General features: G+C 28.4%; 1 protein-coding gene across 4 annotated transcripts in view; it reads left to right on the top strand.

The window, feature by feature from the left end:
- The window catches only part of LOC129968090 (paired box protein Pax-5-like), a 157,034-nt gene that overhangs the window by 82,442 nt on the left and 55,744 nt on the right, over positions 1-18,848 (top strand). For all 4 annotated transcript variants that reach the window (XM_056081937.1, XM_056081942.1, XM_056081938.1 and 1 more), the window contains exon 4: positions 7,884-8,125. In XM_056081937.1, the coding sequence (XP_055937912.1) occupies positions 7,884-8,125 (242 nt within the window). The remainder of the gene's footprint in view (positions 1-7,883; positions 8,126-18,848) is intronic.

The following is an 18,848-nucleotide window of genomic DNA, read 5'->3' as shown; positions in this document are numbered from 1 at the left end:
TTTAAAAAAATAAATATTATACAAAAATTTTTCAAGCTTCAGGTAATATAATCAGATTACAATTTTCAAAGAAGGGTTTTAAATTTTTTTCCTAATTAACAAATTTTCTGAAAATCTCACCCTTATTCGCTAATGTTTTAAAAATTTTTACAGGAAATAAATAAAATCATTTTCTTACATGGAAAATATTTTGTTATTCTTTTACATTTGATTGTTGAATATTTTGCTTTCTACATTTTAAACTTAAAAATTAAGCTCCTTTGTATACACAAAATAGCATATCTCTGATAAAGATGTTATAAAATTAGAGATCTTGAGTAAGGCGAACATCAGTTACTAAATACAGATCTTTGGTTATGAAACTAGCATTCTATCGTCCGATTTTTGGTGATTTTTTTCGAGAACTGATTTCTGCCGTACAGTTAATACGCAAATACCCGAAAATATAATTGTATTTTGAATGCGTTTTTTTCCCACTGAATAAAAGTAATTGCCATAGAAATGCAAATGTAATGAAGAGATCACGTGCAAAATTCCGTTTATTTAAGTGGTTTGAGAGGTGCGCTTTTGAATTGTTAGTTACATTCATGTGAAAATGCAGATCGAGAAATGCTCAATCTTCTGACAAATTTGGTTAAAAATTTGATAAGAATTTACATTTTATATATTAAACCTATGAGCCAAATTTCATTTATCTAGGTCTTTACATTTTGAGTTATCTAGTTCACTCATACTCGGTGAGTCGAACAAACAAACTTTCTCCAAAAGAATTCTGTTTAAAATTTGGAAAAAATCTACAAATTTGATAATATGGTCACGTACCAAATTTCATCTGTTTGGATCAAAAAAGTTTTTAATTCCAGATATATGTTGTTCCAGCTTGGAAGATCTGAAATGAAGAGATTCATCAAAACTTCAAAGTTCAAATTTTTTTTTTGACATTACAATACTTTGTCTTCAGATATTTCACTTATTAAAAAGTGAAACATAAACAGTTGAACTATCATGTGTTTTTAGTAGAAACCATTATTTCTGTTAATGCAAGAAATAATGACTCCATCTTAGAAGCCTATTCAGTAGCTCCTTGTATATCCCAAGAAACCATATACATAACGGTGGCTGTGCTTTTTCACTTTGTTAGAGGCAATAATCATAACCTTTAGGCCGAAAGTATTTCACAAAAAGCTTCTCCACAGGGGTCGGTGGCCATCACACCCGCTATTGAAATCGCACACCCACGAGTCTACGACAATTCACGAGGAATAAAACCCTCTGCTCAACATGAATTCATACAGTTATATTAATGGCCACTTGAGTGACGTCAGCCAGTAACGACCGAATCCTCTTTGGGGAAAAAGGGAAAATAAGTGCTGATGGACATGCGGTAAATCTGGGTTTGATGACGTTTTCTGCTCCCTGGGAGTGGGAAGGCTTCTGCTTGACCACCTGCCGGCATGGCAACCGCACAGTGTGCAGAAAGTCATTGAATCAATTTTAAGGGTCGTGTGTTACTGGCAAACAATTTCTAATTCTAGAAAATACGTTAGAACAATTCAAGCAAGTTCCGGACTGAATAAAATGCACAAGTTACTGAATTTCCATAATTAAGTCCTCATTTTTAGAAAAACAAGGGAAAATATCTAAAGCCAACAGCCAATTCTTGGGTAACACCAATATTTACTTCTTGTGTCATGTAGAGGAACTTTTAAGCTCTTTGGAAATCGATACCTACCTGATTATTATTGAAATCAATCATGAATGACCATGTATGATGAAGAAGAGAAAAATATTTCTTAGTTCAGACCTTATAAAGCAGTTCAACCCCTTAAAGGACATTAATATTTTCCATAGTATTTAGCTTACTTTCGCTTATTACTTTGATTGTCATTTTCTTTAGGTTGATTTCTTTCTGTTTATTCTTCTTGCTGTTTTTACTTAGTTTTAACTGCTATTATATTTAGTACTAAGCTTTAAATACCTATTATTAGTTTCATGTTCAACTTATTTTCTGTTTGAGGTTCTTCGCGAAAAAAAAAAATGCAATGAAATCAAATCAGATAAAACAGCTTCGAAAATTTAAGGGCGTTATAAATTCGTCGCTACTAATTTTTTTAATCGAAATTAAGAAACCTAGAGCTTGAAATTGAATATATTATGTCGATTTTAACACGTGAAAAAATATTAAAAAATATTTATATTAATGAAGAATTACAACTTTAAAAAAAATCACATGTTTTAATACTGTGTAAACATATTTTATCTCTAAATAAAGTTTCCTTTAATTTCTTTAATTTCGCAAAGCCAGTTTAACTTTCACGCAACCTTTTGGCTTTTATAACGAATGCAGTTGAAAAAAAAAGATGGATAGCATTTTAAAAAAAGTAAATACTACCCCAAAAGTCAATTAACAGCACTTGAATAGGAACGGATGGATCTTCTCTATTAAAAGATAAAATAATATATTTTAAACACAATTATGCATATATTCCTCAGGAATTGCATGATTTTGTTTTATTTCAGCGTAATTAGCAATATTTCATGTTTTGAATATTATATCTTTGAACAAAAAATAAAAATAATAACAAAAACAAAAACATTGAAACAGAGGGAAAAAATGAAGATTGTGCTGTACAATTTTATAAAGAAAAATCTCCAGCAGCTTCATTGTAATATTAAGCTTACAAAATAAAATATTTTTTACCGTGAACGAGCACTCGAAATCTATAATGGAATTTGATTGGTAAGATGCAGAACGTGTTTTTCAATCTTTGGTCCATTCCCCTGGCATGTGGGAAATTGTAAGCATATTATAACGAACGAATGCCTGGGAAAAGCAGTAGGAACTATATGGCATTGTTTACAGTGGAAATTAAGCTTTAACAATGGCGTGAAAATTTTTCTTTTTTTTAAAAATATTTTTCTTTTTTACAAATATTGCTGTATAGCGATTAGTTGAACTTCCTATAGAGAAATATTTACAAAGGTAACTAAGTTTTTACGGGGGAAATTACTTTTTGGAATTTTTCCTTTTTCAGATATCACTCTAGAACAAATGATTGAACTGTCTAGTATATGAAACTATTTTCTACCTGACCAAAACTTTTTATTTCTTTTTGAAATTTTCTTTTTTCATATGTCACTCCGTCTTACTGAATGCACAAAACAAAATTTAAATATTTATTCCACAATAAAAATATTTAAATGCCAAATATTTATATCTCCAAAATGATTACAGAGTTAAACTGCATGCTAAATATACCACTGTTATATCGAAATGTCTTATACCTGATTTACCAAAACATTTTATTGGCACAAGAATTTAAATTAATCTACATCTTCTCTCATGTTGTCGTATGTGATATATGGATTTTTTTATATATACTAGCGAAACATTCTAAGTGTCAATAGTGGTTCAGTGATTATATTAGAATCTGTTGTATATGGTTTTTGACATAAAGACATTTTGATATAACATTGATTCTATTTTATAAAATGAATTATTAAACTATTTAGAAAGCTTGTCTTTAGATTTTAATAAAATGCATCGATATCTTACTGAGATAAGAAAAATGTGATCTATAAATAGATTTTAAAAATGTATCGAACTACATCAAAACACTGGCATTCGATATACAACATACTTGATCAAACTGAAATACTTAAGCTTAATTTTATTGATAATCTTTTTTGGAAATATAATAAAATAAAGAAACAGCAAATTCGTATAGAAAGATTATAAGTATCGAATTTAAGAAGATAAATATCTTTTATATAATATAAAGAAAGCCGTGGCCATGTCAGAAGAATACATGGAAACAGAATGACACTTTGATTCTTCTACCTATAAAGCTCACTTGTTTATTAGCTCTTAGCTGTGTTGTTTAGTTAAAATTAATATTATTAAAGTTTACAATAAAATGTGTGTTTGCTTTGTGCTAAAACATTTTAATGACGTTTTTATTCGGAATTCAGAGTTAAATCTTGTTAAGATCCTATGTTGATTATTTATTTTATAATTTGCTTATCATAGGTAAAAATAGCATCGCTTTTTAAAAAATTAATTTATAAGTGGCAGCGATGATCAGGAAAGAATAATTAAATGATATTTAGTATAAATATTAACATCTAAATTTTGGAAATTGTTTTTCAAAAACTATTATAATGTCGATTATGCAGAATTTTTTTATGTTACTACAAAAGAGAATACAGCTCCATAACTTAAGTAAAATCTAGTCGATCTATAACAACATCATTTTCCTGTACGCTTATTAATGAAAAAGAATCGAAAACCTTAGACTTCTTACATTTTGAGCGAGAGAAAACGAATTTGCTTTTACGCAATTTTAGGAAAACTAAATTACACTTATTTTAAAAATAGCCGACATTAAAGCTAAACACATAATAAGCAGTGATTCCATTAAAGAAGTCTTAAGACATAATACCATTTCCCTCTTTTCATTTGAATGACCGTTGAAATAAAGATCGTAAGGCAAACAATAAAAAAATAATAAATAAAAGAGGTACTTTACATCGAATTCATTTCTGTTTATTATTGAAATCTGATATCGCATTTTTTTTATCGGGATATCTGATCGGAAATAAGATGATCTTCGATAAAGGAATCATTCTGCTTTAAAGTTTAGGCAGTAAATAGGATTTTCACAGAAATAATACTTTAAATAAAAAGTAGAAAGTTCTGTGAAAGCTATTACCATAATGAAACACAATTGCGTAGACGGACGAAAATAGAAATAAAGAATGAATTTTAAAAATACGCATTGATGTAATTATATTTTTAAATTTTTTATTTTCTTCATGATTGCTTAAATATAACGTTATTGGAAAAAAATTGTGAATAAATTTTAGCATGTTTATAATACTTAGAAATTTTATTTCTTAAACATTTTTTTTCTTTACTTTTTTCACATTAAGTTTGGTATAAATTTTTAATATGGGCGATATAAGAATTATTTCATAACAGCTTAGAAATAAGGCAAAATTTCTCAGTAAGAAGAAATCACTTCCATACATTTAATTTTTTTTTAGTGTCTTTTTTTTTTCGAGAATTAAATTTGATGAATTTTAAAAGATTATGCAATTAAATTCTGCTGACTCACTTTTTTTTTTCAACTTACAGATTTATAATTCTTTCTTCCTTTATTTTTTATTCATCCTCTTCCTATTAACAATTTAATTTACATTGATGAAAAATAAAGAAAATCAATATATATATATTTTATGATCAAACTTATGACATTCTTTTCTTTTCTTTTTTCTTCTCCATTTTTAGAACCTTATATGATCTTGATACGAAATAAGGCAATATTTTACTGAGAAAATTATTGCCTTATGGCAACCTTTTTCTAGGTTGTTTTAAAATTTATGAAGAATAGGCTAATTTATATGATTTTCTTTTCTTTTTTCTTCTCTATTTTTAGAACCTTACATGATCTTGATACGAAATCATGTAAATCAATATTTTACTGACGAAATTAATGCCTTATGGCAACCACAGGCTTCATCTGGTTTTTGTTTCTAGATTGTTTTTAAATTTATGAAGAATAGGCTAATTTGTATTAATTTCTTTTATTTTATTTTTTCTTCTCAATTTTTAGAACCTTACATGATCTTGATACGAAATGAAGTAACAAAATATTTCACTGAGGAAATTAATGCCTTATAGCAACGACAGACTTCACAATTCTTTTTCTAGGTTGTTTTAAAATTTATGAAGAATAGGCTAATTTATATGATTTTCTTTTCTTTTTTCTTCTCTATTTTTAGAACCTTACATGATCTTGATACGAAATCATGTAAATCAATATTTTACTGACGAAATTAATGCCTTATGGCAACCACAGGCTTCACAATTCTTTTTCTAGATTGTTTTAAAAATTTTGAAGAATAGGTTAATTTATATGATATTCTTTTCTTTTCTTTTCTCTTTTCTTCTGCATTTTTAGAACCTCACATGATCTTGATATGAAATCAAGTAACGCAATATTTGACTAAGGAAATTAATGCCTTATAGTAACAACAGGCTTCACATTGTTTTTTGTAGATTGTTTTAAAATTTTTAAATAAGTTTCTTTTCTTCTCTTTTATCTTCTCCATTTTTAGAACTTTACATGATCTTGATACGAAATCAAATAACGCAATATTTTACTGATTAAATTAATATCTTATAGCAATCACAGGCTGCATATTGTCTTTTTCTAGATTGTTTAAAAATTTATGAAGAATAGGCTAGTTTATATCTTTTTTCTTATCCATTTTTAGACCTTTACATGATACAAAATCAAATAACACAATATTTTACTGAGGAAATTAATACCTTATAGCAACCGCAGGCTGCATATTATCTTTTCCTAGATTGTTTTAAAATTTATGAAAAATAGGCTCATTTATATCAATAACTTCATACTGCGACATTATCATATAGGATATCACTGTAAATAATTGTTTTTATATTATTGAGAAAGATCGGGATACATTTAATTATTCATTTTTTAATCACATGAAGTACTGCAAAACCTCAGTATGATGCCAATATACAAGGGCATATGCCAATAAAGTTACTTCGTTGAAAATATTAACAGATTTAATTGATGAACAGTTCATTAAACGCATGAAATGATTCATCTTCATCGTGGAACGGGTTTTCAAAAGTAAATGGAGACTGGATAAAGAGAGGGATATAATTCAATTATGATCCACAATAACGAACTCTCAAAGTAAACTCATGAAGTCCCTTCCCCCCGCCCCCAACTTGTTAAACTCTCGATATTGTCACCAATAAAGTGGAAAGGGGGGGGGGATTTGTGGAGTGCAGAATAATGTCATCATTGGCCATTGTAGTCCACTTGTCCATTAAGTGGGGGAGACATCGCGAACTCTACATGACGTCATATCTCACAGTTACGGGCTGGAAGGTTGTTCTTTCCCTCCCCTCTCTCTCCCTCCTCATTCGTTCTTTTTCGCGTAATTTGAGAAGAAAAGGTTCTTAACATGTGTCAAGAAATGAAAGAGTTAAAGCTCATATCTCAAACATTTCACAACTGTTTGTTTTGCTTCTATATTAGTTTATGGATACTTTATTTTCATAAAGAAAGTGGATATCAACAACTGAATTCTAGCGGATGAAAGCTTCAATAAACTGGTTATTTTTATAATATTTGTGCTTGTTTAGGACAAAGGTTCTTAAATCTCCTGCCAATATAAGTGTTACACTCTTTTCTTAGTAAAATATTTATTCTTTCCTTTTTTATGAATTAATTTCGCTTATATTAAGATAGTTATTTAAACAAATAGATGAATGAATGCTTATGATTAAATTATAGCTATTCGTGAAAAATTCATAGTATGTTCCGTAAGAATTTACACAAAGAACAATGAATTATTTGCATAATATTTCCTGAAATAATTCAAGATATATTTATTAATAGCTTGAAATTATAAGATATTTTACTAAACATCCCGTATCGAAGCTCTATGAAATATTTAAGTAAAAGAATTTATACACCTGAATTACCTAACAAAGGCGCTTCATCAGAAATGAAAAAGTAAAGCAAAGAATATGAATTAATAAACAGATAAGAAACGAAACTAAAAGTTTGAAACTCACTTAACGTTTCGATTTTTTTCATATATTTTAAACTGTTAGCTCCGATAACTACAAGAAAGTTCTTGAAAACTGTATTGCAGTATCCAATGTTGGAAGTTCTTACATGGGGAATTTATTATCAATTAATTATTAATTCTTTATGCCAAACTTTTGAACTTGTCTTGTTTTATTGTAAAAATTATGATTGCCGCAAATCAATTAAATGGAATATTTTCTGAACTATGACATTAATTTTTTTTAACTTCTGTTTTGTTTTTAGGATCGTGCGCAACAAAGCAGCCGAGAAAGCGAAACAGGTGAACGCGTCCTCTGGTCACCTGAATGGGGGCCATAGTCCGCAACCCACGTCGAACACCACCTCTGTCATCGCGCACGCACCCCCGGCCCACGAGCCCCAGAGGCCCTCCTATTCCATCAACGGCATCTTGGGCATCCCAAACCCGTCTGCAGCCCCCCAACAGCACGACCCTTCCTCCCACAAAAGGAAAAGGGACGACACAGGTAAGTACTGGACATGCTTTCCATTCGAAACTCAATAATCTTTCTGACAGATAAACCGAATATGACTTTTCTCTTCAACTTTCATGGAAAGGTGTGTCTTAGCTTCTCACAAAGGAACAGGTAGAGCAAAGATAGAAAATTATCAATACTTCATTCAGATACAGGGTGGTTCAAAAGTCTTTAGAAAAACTTAAAAGCTAGGTCAGACATACAAAAACCAAGTCATTTTTGTAATTTCAGATGAGAGTATAAACGCAAATAGGATCATTGCAGGGAACTCTTTGTCAGCGAATTAAGTAATAAAAAAAGATGTATCAAATAAAATGTTCTACGCGAATAAATGCAATGCGCCAATAAAAATTCAATAAACAATTGTATGAATACAGCATGCAAACTCTTTGAAAAGTTACATTGAATATTCGAGAGATTTGCCAGAATTCTGTGCCCTATTTGCTACATCTGCTATGTTCGTCTAATTTATAACGTTGCTTTTCATGAAATTGTGCCATTGCAATATTGTGAATTTTAATTCCGATAAATCAATGGAATACGATTAATCAATTAAAACTTTCTTTCGCTTAATTCATTTGGTAAGTACAACGATAAATATTTGCAGTTCTAACCTATTCTTAAAATTTGCCAAAAGACTTTTGAATCATTTTTTTAAACTTATACATATATAGAGAAAAAATTTCATTCCTTCTAGTTCAAATTATATGATAACTGTTTATAAAAAATGAAACTTTCTCAACAGCGAAAATAATCGGAAATTTGAGTTAAAGATGGAGGCGATTTTTTTTTATTGCAACCAAATATTACATCGGAAGTAAAATTTGAAATGTGTAGGAAAAGTGAGTTTTTTTTTTTTAATATAAAACATATATTAAAAATATTTATTGCTAATAGTAGAGAAATGAATATGCTTTGTAATATGATACAAAGCGGTTGGATCAGAAAAAAGAATTCTGAATAATAACATTCAAAAATTGTCATAATATGTCAGTATAAGTTCCATAATTATGGGGTTGAAATATTTTTATTTTAATGTACTTAAAATAAAAGTTAAAAACTATCGAACTCAAATATAAAACTAAGAAAATCTAAAAAAGAAATGTGATATGTATAAATATCTTTATATATAGCCTATTAAAAAACACTATTGCGTAGAAATAAAAAAAATATATAAGTTTGACAAATGCACAATGGTTTTAAATATTGTAACATAAAATTTCTATCTTGTAATATAAAATGTGTTTGTATTAAAACTTCTTTTATTTAAAAATGCCGAAATTTAAAAAAAGAAAGAAAGATACCTTGTTTTGATAAAGAAGAAAAAGACAAAAAAAAAAAAAAAAATGTATCTTTCTATCACAGAGGATCCGTCTAACTATGTTTTGAAAGTTGATATATGAACTTTCAGTTTTCTAAATCTATACATAAAACCTATTCTATAATGAGTAGAATGCCGCTTATTTTATGGGACAAAAAATGAAAATCAACTTTTTGAAGTTCCAGTTCTCTTAATAACTTTGACTTTACAATAATGGATAGAAATATCAAATTTTTTTAATAAATAAATTTGTTAATTACTGGGATTAAAAAAACTCATAATTAGCTAAAGTTTCGTAAATATGGATCTTTATTTTGCAATTTGGGAATAAAATGTGAATAAAATTGTGCATACTTCGGAAATGTATTTCTTTCTATAAATGAACTTAATTCAAAATTTAATGCAGATCCTCAATTTAGATACATGCAAAATGTTATCTATTTAGCTCATTCCTTTTCCGAGGAAACATTTTTCTGCGCACATTAGTTAGGTAGATACATAAAAATGAAATTGGAATTTTGTGATTCAAGGAGTTTTTAAAAAGTAGGATTAATCCTAAATTTAGGGTGAGATTTATTTGAGGACCGAAGTGCTTTCTTTATATATAATTCGAGAAAGTATTAATCGCCCTTTTTAAAATATTCCTTTGGAGCAGAAGAGGTATCACATACATGCAAAGAATCAGACTTATAATTTTTTTTTCCCCTGTTACAAAATCTGACGCAGATGTAAAATGTCGCATGATATCTCATAGACAAATTATTTTTTATGAATTATTTATAATTAATTATAATTTTTTAAATTTTATTTTCCTATAAAGTACGATATGAACTATAAGGGAATAAATTTATTCTAATTAGTTCCTAAATTTTTTCAAACGCTAAATTGGTGTAAATCGGGTATAATGTATGCTTTTGACATCCAGTTAGTATATTTTTAATTTATGCCTTGAATCATGGTTACAAATCATTCTATAGATTTATTTTTAAAATATAATTCTTATCGATTCTTATTATTCGTAATAATAAACTAAAAACAAGACTATAATCAAAGAAAAAAATTCTGTTTTATGAACATTAATAGAATTTTTATTTTTATAAAGACTAAAGAAAATATTTTATTTAATACATTGATTCTGTTTTTACAAAAATTGATGAAAATATTAAAACAATTTTTTTTATGTTAATTTTAATCCTAGAATGTCTAAAATGTTGAAATCTGTAAAAATTTGGGAACTGAAATTTTTGACGAAACTTTTACTATGAATTTCTCTTTCTCTCTCTTTTTTTAAGTAAAAGCTTCACACACAAAAATATTTTCTGAATATTCGAATTCATCTTCGGGGTTTCATTCAGAATAATTATTAGCATTCACTATGCACGCCGAATGAAACAAAAGAAACTGGGGTGGAAAAAGAAAGTGGGAGAGCTTCTTCGAGAAAGAGTAATGTGTCATCTTCCTCAGCCGTCTGAGGAAACCCAATTACCGAAACAAATATCGGCCCCCAGGAAATTATGAAGAAAATACTGTTCTATAGAACTCTCTCGAAGAAGCGAGCAGGGTAGAATTGGAAAGAGGGGAAAAAACACTCCCTTCTAAAAAAAGAGAGAAAAGTAATTTTCGTCGAGAAAATCTTCATTCTCACTCAATTCCTTTTATATCCAAAGACTCAGTAATTTTTACTTCTTTTTTCACTAAAAAGTATGTATACAGACTGCGCCAGAGCAGCTTTTTCTCTTTTGTGCATCGAAGGAAAAATAAAGAAGAAAAAAAAAGAAAGAGAAAGAAAAGAAACTTCAAATTTGTCAGCTCCTCCAAAAGTCCGTGAGAGAAAAGGAAAATTTTCTTTCATTTCTCCTTGTTTTTTTATAAGAAAGGGGAAAGCTGAGAAGATATGCAAGTAATTAGTATGTCTCTTCGCAAGCGGACTCTTGTACAGTTCTCTAATATGGGCATACATGTCGGCTCGGCGTTGCAGCTTTTTTGCAAGACTTCGTTTTGATCAAGAAGGAGGAAGGTGTCTGCAATGACGACGGTAGAAAAAAATAAATCAGCTTCATTGCAACTCAACTCTTTCTCTGAATTGATGTCCAATTAAAGACAAAGGAAACTCGAGTGAAAGAGAGGAAATGCATTCTTGGAACGAAGTTTATTTCTTTGATTCTGGCTGAACATCTCCTCTGTAAAATAAAAACTGCACATTTTCAAGAATTCATATTAACTTGTTCTTAGGGAGGAAAGTTATCTAATTTCTGACAGTGAGTTCTTCGAATTTTATATTTGAAAGTGCTAATTCGATTGGTAACAGAAAAAAAAATATTCGTATATTTCTTACAAATTTAAGTTAATGTAACGAATATCTTGCAATGATTTTTTTTCTTGAGAAAGAAGACTGAACAGCGTTATTTTTTAAAATTAAATAACAATGTTTGAAAATTTTATTCACATAACAATATTTAAATGAGAAATGAAGCTTAAATTATTCATTACTCCATTTTTTTTTATTTTGCTGCATATATATTTGTAATTCTTGCTGTCATGAAAAACAATATTTTATTAAGTATAATAGTATTGTTAAATTTAGTTTGCTGAGACACGCTCTACAGTTGTTCCCTGCATTGTTTTAACGTACTCACAGTGTTGAAACAATCAGAAATAAGGGAGTTATTTTTTCAAAATAAATTATTAAATTTGCTGAAATTTGTCATCAAAGAGTAGGATTTCTTATACATTTTAGTCTCACATTAACATTAATATCCGTAAAAATGCATTTTCCATTTCAAAATTGAGAAATAGATGCAAAAATAAAACTTTAATTGATGATAAATTAAAATAAACTTGTAATTCAAAAATATTTAATTAAATACTTGTCCATAAATGGAATTTATTTCTTTAACTATTTTCCTTCGCAATTATTTAAGAATTTGTAAAAACACATTTAGAGTCCAGAACGTAACATCTGCTACGTGGAATTAATAATGATGATGAAAAACAAAATTTATTGGAAATAATTTCAGCTTTGGAATGAAACAATAACTTAGTACAGTTTATTAGCAAATGATAATCAATTAGTATAGTACAGCGGAGAGTTATCAATCTCTTCTCAACTTGTCAGTAACCAACCTCAAAATCCTTTGACGGTAATCTTTCAGTTTGTATTGTATGCTTTTAATGGAATTCGGGATCGTAAAATTTAGTTGATTAAGTTCATATTTGCTATTTGTCTTATTTAGTATCTATTACATAAAATAAAATAGTCAGTAAATAAATTAATGATCTCATTTTGTTTAATAAAAGTTATTGGTAATAAACATAAAATACGATTTTATTAATTAAAAATAAATTGATGCTTATAAAGAATGAGATCTTAAATATTGAAATTTGTTCCTCTTGAAATAAAACTGATTTTATATGCAATTAATAGTGTGATTGCTATTATTGTAATAGTAGTCTTAAAGAGAATGGATTACTCAATATGTAAAAATTGAAATTATTATTTAAATTTTTACCAAACACTTGATTTAGAATCTGTTGAATGATTTATTGCTCGAACAATATAGAATAAACTAAATAACAATTAAGAATAACAATATAGAATAACTTTTGCTTTAAAAAAAAGAAATTTTTATTTAATTTTAAAAGAAAAAATGTATAAAAAAATATATTCACACATAGATATAATTTTTTTACGACTCTAAGTATGTAAAGCCCTCAAGAATAATCGATAGACTAAAAGAAATTTATTTTAAAACGTACATTTATAAAGTGCTGATAATTTTCAGAAATTTCAAAATTCATGCTAGCGACTGCACTCAATGTCAGGATCCATGGTTTAAAAAGTGCTAGAGTATGTATATTTGATTGCTAAAGCAAAACAACTAAAACAATTATCATCAACAAAATATATATAAAAAAATATTTCACAGCGATCACCTCGGGTTATAAAAGAGGGATCAACATAAAGCACTCTATAATAAGAGTAGTTATTTCCAAAAGCTAAATAGGGATTATATATAAAGCACATAGTCATAGTGATCCCAGCAGCAAAAACAGTTATGTAATTATCAACATTTATTCCATAACAGACCTGTATTAATTTGTATAATGCAATATAATGTTCATTATAGAAAAAGTTTATTCCTAGTAGTAAAATTTAAAATAAGTCTGATATAATAATTAAGAATTATGTTTATTACTTCAATAAATTAATGAATAAATTAGAGATGCAATAATTAAAACATGTTTCGGTCATTCCATTAGACAATTTTGTGGTAATTAGACATTACTGTATATTACTGGCAGTTACTATTCAAGCAATAATTACCTCAATACAAATGCAAACATTAAACAACTCAGAACTACGGAGCTTCTCTTTTTAAAGCCGCGGCGAATGCGTTTTATTTAAATTTCAACTCCGCAAGTGATAGGCCTAACGGCCCCTGAATTTCCATGTCTAAAACATTTCCTTGGAAGCTCTGAGCGAACAAAAGAGAAAAGGAAAAGAAAAGAAAAAAAAAAAAAAAAAAAGGAAAAGCGAGTGAGCAAGTAAAAGAAGGGGAAAAAGGGCTGGCTGCTCGATTTTGAAAGAGAGGGTCTGTTGTGTGAAATGGCGTTTGTAGCAATGCACTCACATGGATGTTGCATCGGATCAAATGGATGACATACAACTGGAGAGAAGTGTGAGGAGGTAGGATGCCGATTTTTGGCGATTTATCACTTCTTTTAGCGAAAAGAAATTTTTCTCACTGGTTCATTTTAGATCAGATTTATTTTCTGTTAAAAAATTAAGCAATTACTTGCTTTCAGTTGTTACTGTTTTTGCTCTAAAACACGGAAAAAAATACATTTATTGTTAACTTCTTGATTGTTTATGTCACTGGCACGAAACAATTAATCACATGGTTAAATATCAGCCAATTATTTTCATTTTATAAGCAAATTGCAATCTGTTGCAATCTATTTAAATTGCAATCTGTTTAAAGTTTTAAGCTGCTACAGTTTCTTTAAAATATACTTTCTACAAAACTTTTAATCTTTGTTAAATTGCTATCTTTTTTTGAAAAATAAGGCGAAAAATTAAAAAAAAATTTTTTTTTAAATTATTTTTTTAATTTTTTTTATATAAAATTTGAAATACCATTTTAACATACTTTAAAAGACACAGTATATATGAAATTAACAAATAAACAGTAGATATAAATAGTTCTAATTAAAAAACAGGAAATAAATATCTTTTATTTTTCTTAAACAAAAAAAGTCCATAATTTGAAACAAATAAGGAACCAAAAATAAATCATGTATAGAAATTTCTTTTTCAAATATTTATTTCTGTTATTTCACGTGGAACAGTACTGAAATGACATTAAGATGTATTACAAATTTTAATATAACTTATTAACTTAACTTTAGTAACATTGTAAAAGAAATGCTTACTTGTTGCAGAGATCGATAAGTTTAGTAAATAATCTTTTAATAAGTTTAATAAATAATCTATGTTTTCTAAATAATCTATGTCTATCTGAAGTTTAATAAATAATCTATGAAACTGATTGCAAATTCAGTTGAAACTCAGCACTATAAATAAAGAAGGCACATAAGGACGAAAATTTGAAACCCTTATTTATCATATCAATTCAATACATATAAAATACGGAGAATTATGATTAAGGAATATCATAATCTCACACTAACACTAAAAAATTCAATAAATCATATTAATATCAAATGTATATAATCCTCAAATGTAATATTTTCTCAATCTTTACTTATAATAAAGAAGAATTCATGTGCATATATGTGTTTTGGCGCTTTACAATCTAGACTGTTTGACCTAAAACTACCACACTTGACACACACACACACACACACACACACACACACACACACACACACACACACACACATATATATATATATATATATAAGATAAGAGAGATATATATAGTATATAATATATAAGATAGATATATATAGAAAGCTAATATTAGTACAGGATTTTTATATATATCCTGTATAATATTATAGGATATATATACATATATATTCTGTTGTATTAATGTCAGGAGTTACTGAATGTTTATCAGCCATAAGAAGGAACTTAAAATCTCCGTCACTAGCAAAAACAAAAGGTCTCCTCTCAAATCAAAGCATCACTCGGCGATTTAATAACCTCCAATCGCATTGCCTTTCGTAACAGAGGAATTATGTTCCACTTGACTTCCCTTTCCGAGAAGTTCGTTATTTTCGGTGTCATTAACACGTCATTAAGACGGTTTGGAAGAGCCCCAAATCGTCGCGCTGCTGCTTTTTTCGCCCTCCATTAGTTCTATCTCTTTCATAGGCAGGCATTTTTTCAGCCGGTGATTAACGGTAACTTTGCGAGTGTAAATGCTATTCAAGAAAACCACTTTCATTCCGTATCTATTTGCGAACTCGCTTCCAGCTGCTCAGACTGAGATAGCGCTGATTGCCCTTCCAGCAGTCTGACATAGGCACCATCACCTGTACAAATGGATTGTGAGCGATTTTTGATGTCAATATCCCTCATCAATCGTACATAGTTGTTTGAAAACTGCAATTTGTTTATGTCTGAGTTTATACTGAGTATTAATTAATTATTAATATAGTTTTTCGAATTATAGAGAGAAAAATAATCCAAAATCGTAACATAAACAAAAGAACACCTTTCTTAAATGAATAAATGAAATAAAACTAAAATTTTCAAAATTCCTTTATAATTTTAATATATATTTATAAAAGTTCTAGAAAAAAAGGTGAAAAAATTTTTAAAAAATATTTAAAGGGGAAAAGAGTAATAAATTCCAGATGTATAAATTAATACAACTTTAAACGGAAATAAAATCAGTTTAAGAACATTCATTATAATTTCTAAGATATTTAAAAAAACTACACATAATAATAATATACAGTTCAAGTTCGCAATGTATTGTAATTTTTAAAAAATCAATTAGTTTTGTTTGTTTTCAACATCAAATATAGATGCTTATCTTATTTTCTGTTTTTGACAGGTTTTTTTTTTTTGGTATTTTAGAATTAAAAATTAAAATTCAAAAATTTTTATAAACAGCTAAAAATTTATTAGTACTCTTCATATTTTTCTCTCTCTGTAAAAAAAAAAATCATATAGATCAAGTGATTTGGGATTGCTTCTTTATTAGATCCAACTTAAACGAATTCTTTTGGGATTCTTGCTAAATTATTATTATTTTTTTTCATGATCAAAATATTAGACACAAAATCAAATTACATGTGACATATCTTAATGTAATGATTAATATTATTATCATTCAAAATCAGGTAATCTACAATTTAAGAAAAACAAAAGAAATTCAAAATATCTTTAAAAAATAACATTTTCTATAAAATTAATATAGTTGTCCTATTTTACCACCAATATGCTTGTTTCAATTTTCCTGTTACTAAAAGCTCCTGCTTCAGAGATTTAACATTACTATTTAATTCAATTTTGATTGCATTGTATTTTGAATACCTCATACTGTCTTTTTCTTTTAATTTAATCGGTATTATGCATAGTTTTAAAACTATATAATTTTCAAAAGATTGCCATTTTAACCTTTTTAATATTTTTAATCAAACTTTTGAAATTCAGGATATTCAAAAAATATTTCGATGCTATATTTTTCGTTAACATACGTATCAGCTTAAAGCTTATCTTTATTGAATTTTGAGGTTTATCGCGTTTCTTATTGATATTATCTCTAATAGTAGTAAAACTATACTGAAATGCTTCCCTGCAGCACTGTGTTTTATGCGTTAAATCCTTTATAGTTACTTCAACTTCCTCCATATCGTTCATCATTCACCATCAGACACTGTGAAATTCAGCGGACAAACTACTGGCACTCGGAATATCCCCCGAACAAAAAAAGAAATAGTAATAAATCCATCTATCAAGTGAGAAAATGTGCTCCTTCGTTCATTCATTATAAGCGATGCATTCATGTGAGCCGACGTCTCATTATTTATCAGCGAATGCGAAAACGCTGAAAACAGTTTCCCCTTCTTCGAGATCTCGTATCGGAGACTCACGCTTTTAATTAAAAACCTAATCGTTTTCGTGAATGAGGCGAATCATTTTAATCTTTATCTCGTTTTCGTCTTCTTTCTTTGGCGCGCTCTTGGCGATGAGTCGGGCGAGCGGCAACCTTGGGAAAAAGGGAGAAAAGGGGGAGGGACGCCAAGATGAGCACAGAAATCGCATTACCCGGCGGCTCGTCACGTGACGTAATAGAGTTACGTGAGTGGATGACTTAGGGGGTGTTTCTGGCTCGCCTTGGTAAATAAGGAATGTCGGAGAGAGAGGGGGTAAGAAGAAAAAAAGAAAAATATTCGGAGAGCCGAGTAGAGATCTAGCGTTTGTCTATCCATTTGCCGATGTACCGCGAAGCTTTGTCTCTCGCAATTCTTACTATTACTTTTTTTATTTGTTAATATTCGATATTTGAAATATTATTTATTCTACTTAATATTTCACAACCTTTTAACTCCTGAATATAGCAATTGAGTCCATAGCTCCTTTATCACCGTTTTACTGAAACCTTGTTTATGAATATGTATCTATACTGTGAAATATTATCTTGATATAACGGATTAATTTTTAATTTGATAATCTAGTATTATTATTATCTTAATGTTCTAATATTACAAAGATAGGTAGCATTTTTGCTGATAATCCATAGTGGGTCTTTATATATAAAGTTTCATATTTTTTATTGTTATAATAGCATTTTTTAATACAAAAAAATTTTAATATATATCAGGACCACTAAAAACTGTGCATAGTAGCAGAAATGTAAACCAACATTGTAACATCAACAATTTTTTTTTATCTCTCTCATTTTTTGCTATTATTTCTGATTTGTTTGACTGAAATATTCTTCTGTTTGGAATGTCATGTACCTTTAATTCTATAGCAAACAATTAGAAGGAAACTGTTATTTTAACAATGAATTTAGAAAATCTTTTAAAAAGAATAATCATTCATTTATTATAAAAAAATTACATATATATCAGGACCACTGAAAACTATTAGTACAATAGAAGAAAATTAAACCAACACAGTAATATTACCGAATCATTTGTCTTTCGCAACTTTCACTATTATTTTTAATTTGTTTGATTCAAATACTCTTCTGCTTGGAATTTCGTATAGAAAATTATCAGATGAAGACCATTATTTGATCAGAGAACTGAAAAAATCTTTTTAAAAGCATATCACTAATTTATCGTTCTTTTTAAATGACGTACTCATCACGGATCAGTTGTCCTACGAGTTAGCAAGCTACTTTGAGTAATTAATTGTTTCAGAAATTAACTAATAATAGATAGTAAAATAAGAGAATTACAAACAAA

This window comes from Argiope bruennichi, chromosome 1 (genome assembly GCF_947563725.1).
Source record: "Argiope bruennichi chromosome 1, qqArgBrue1.1, whole genome shotgun sequence".
NCBI classification, from domain to species: Eukaryota; Metazoa; Arthropoda; class Arachnida; order Araneae; family Araneidae; genus Argiope; species Argiope bruennichi.
Note: the sequence above shows the minus strand (reverse complement) of the source record. Positions and strands in the feature narration are given on the sequence as shown.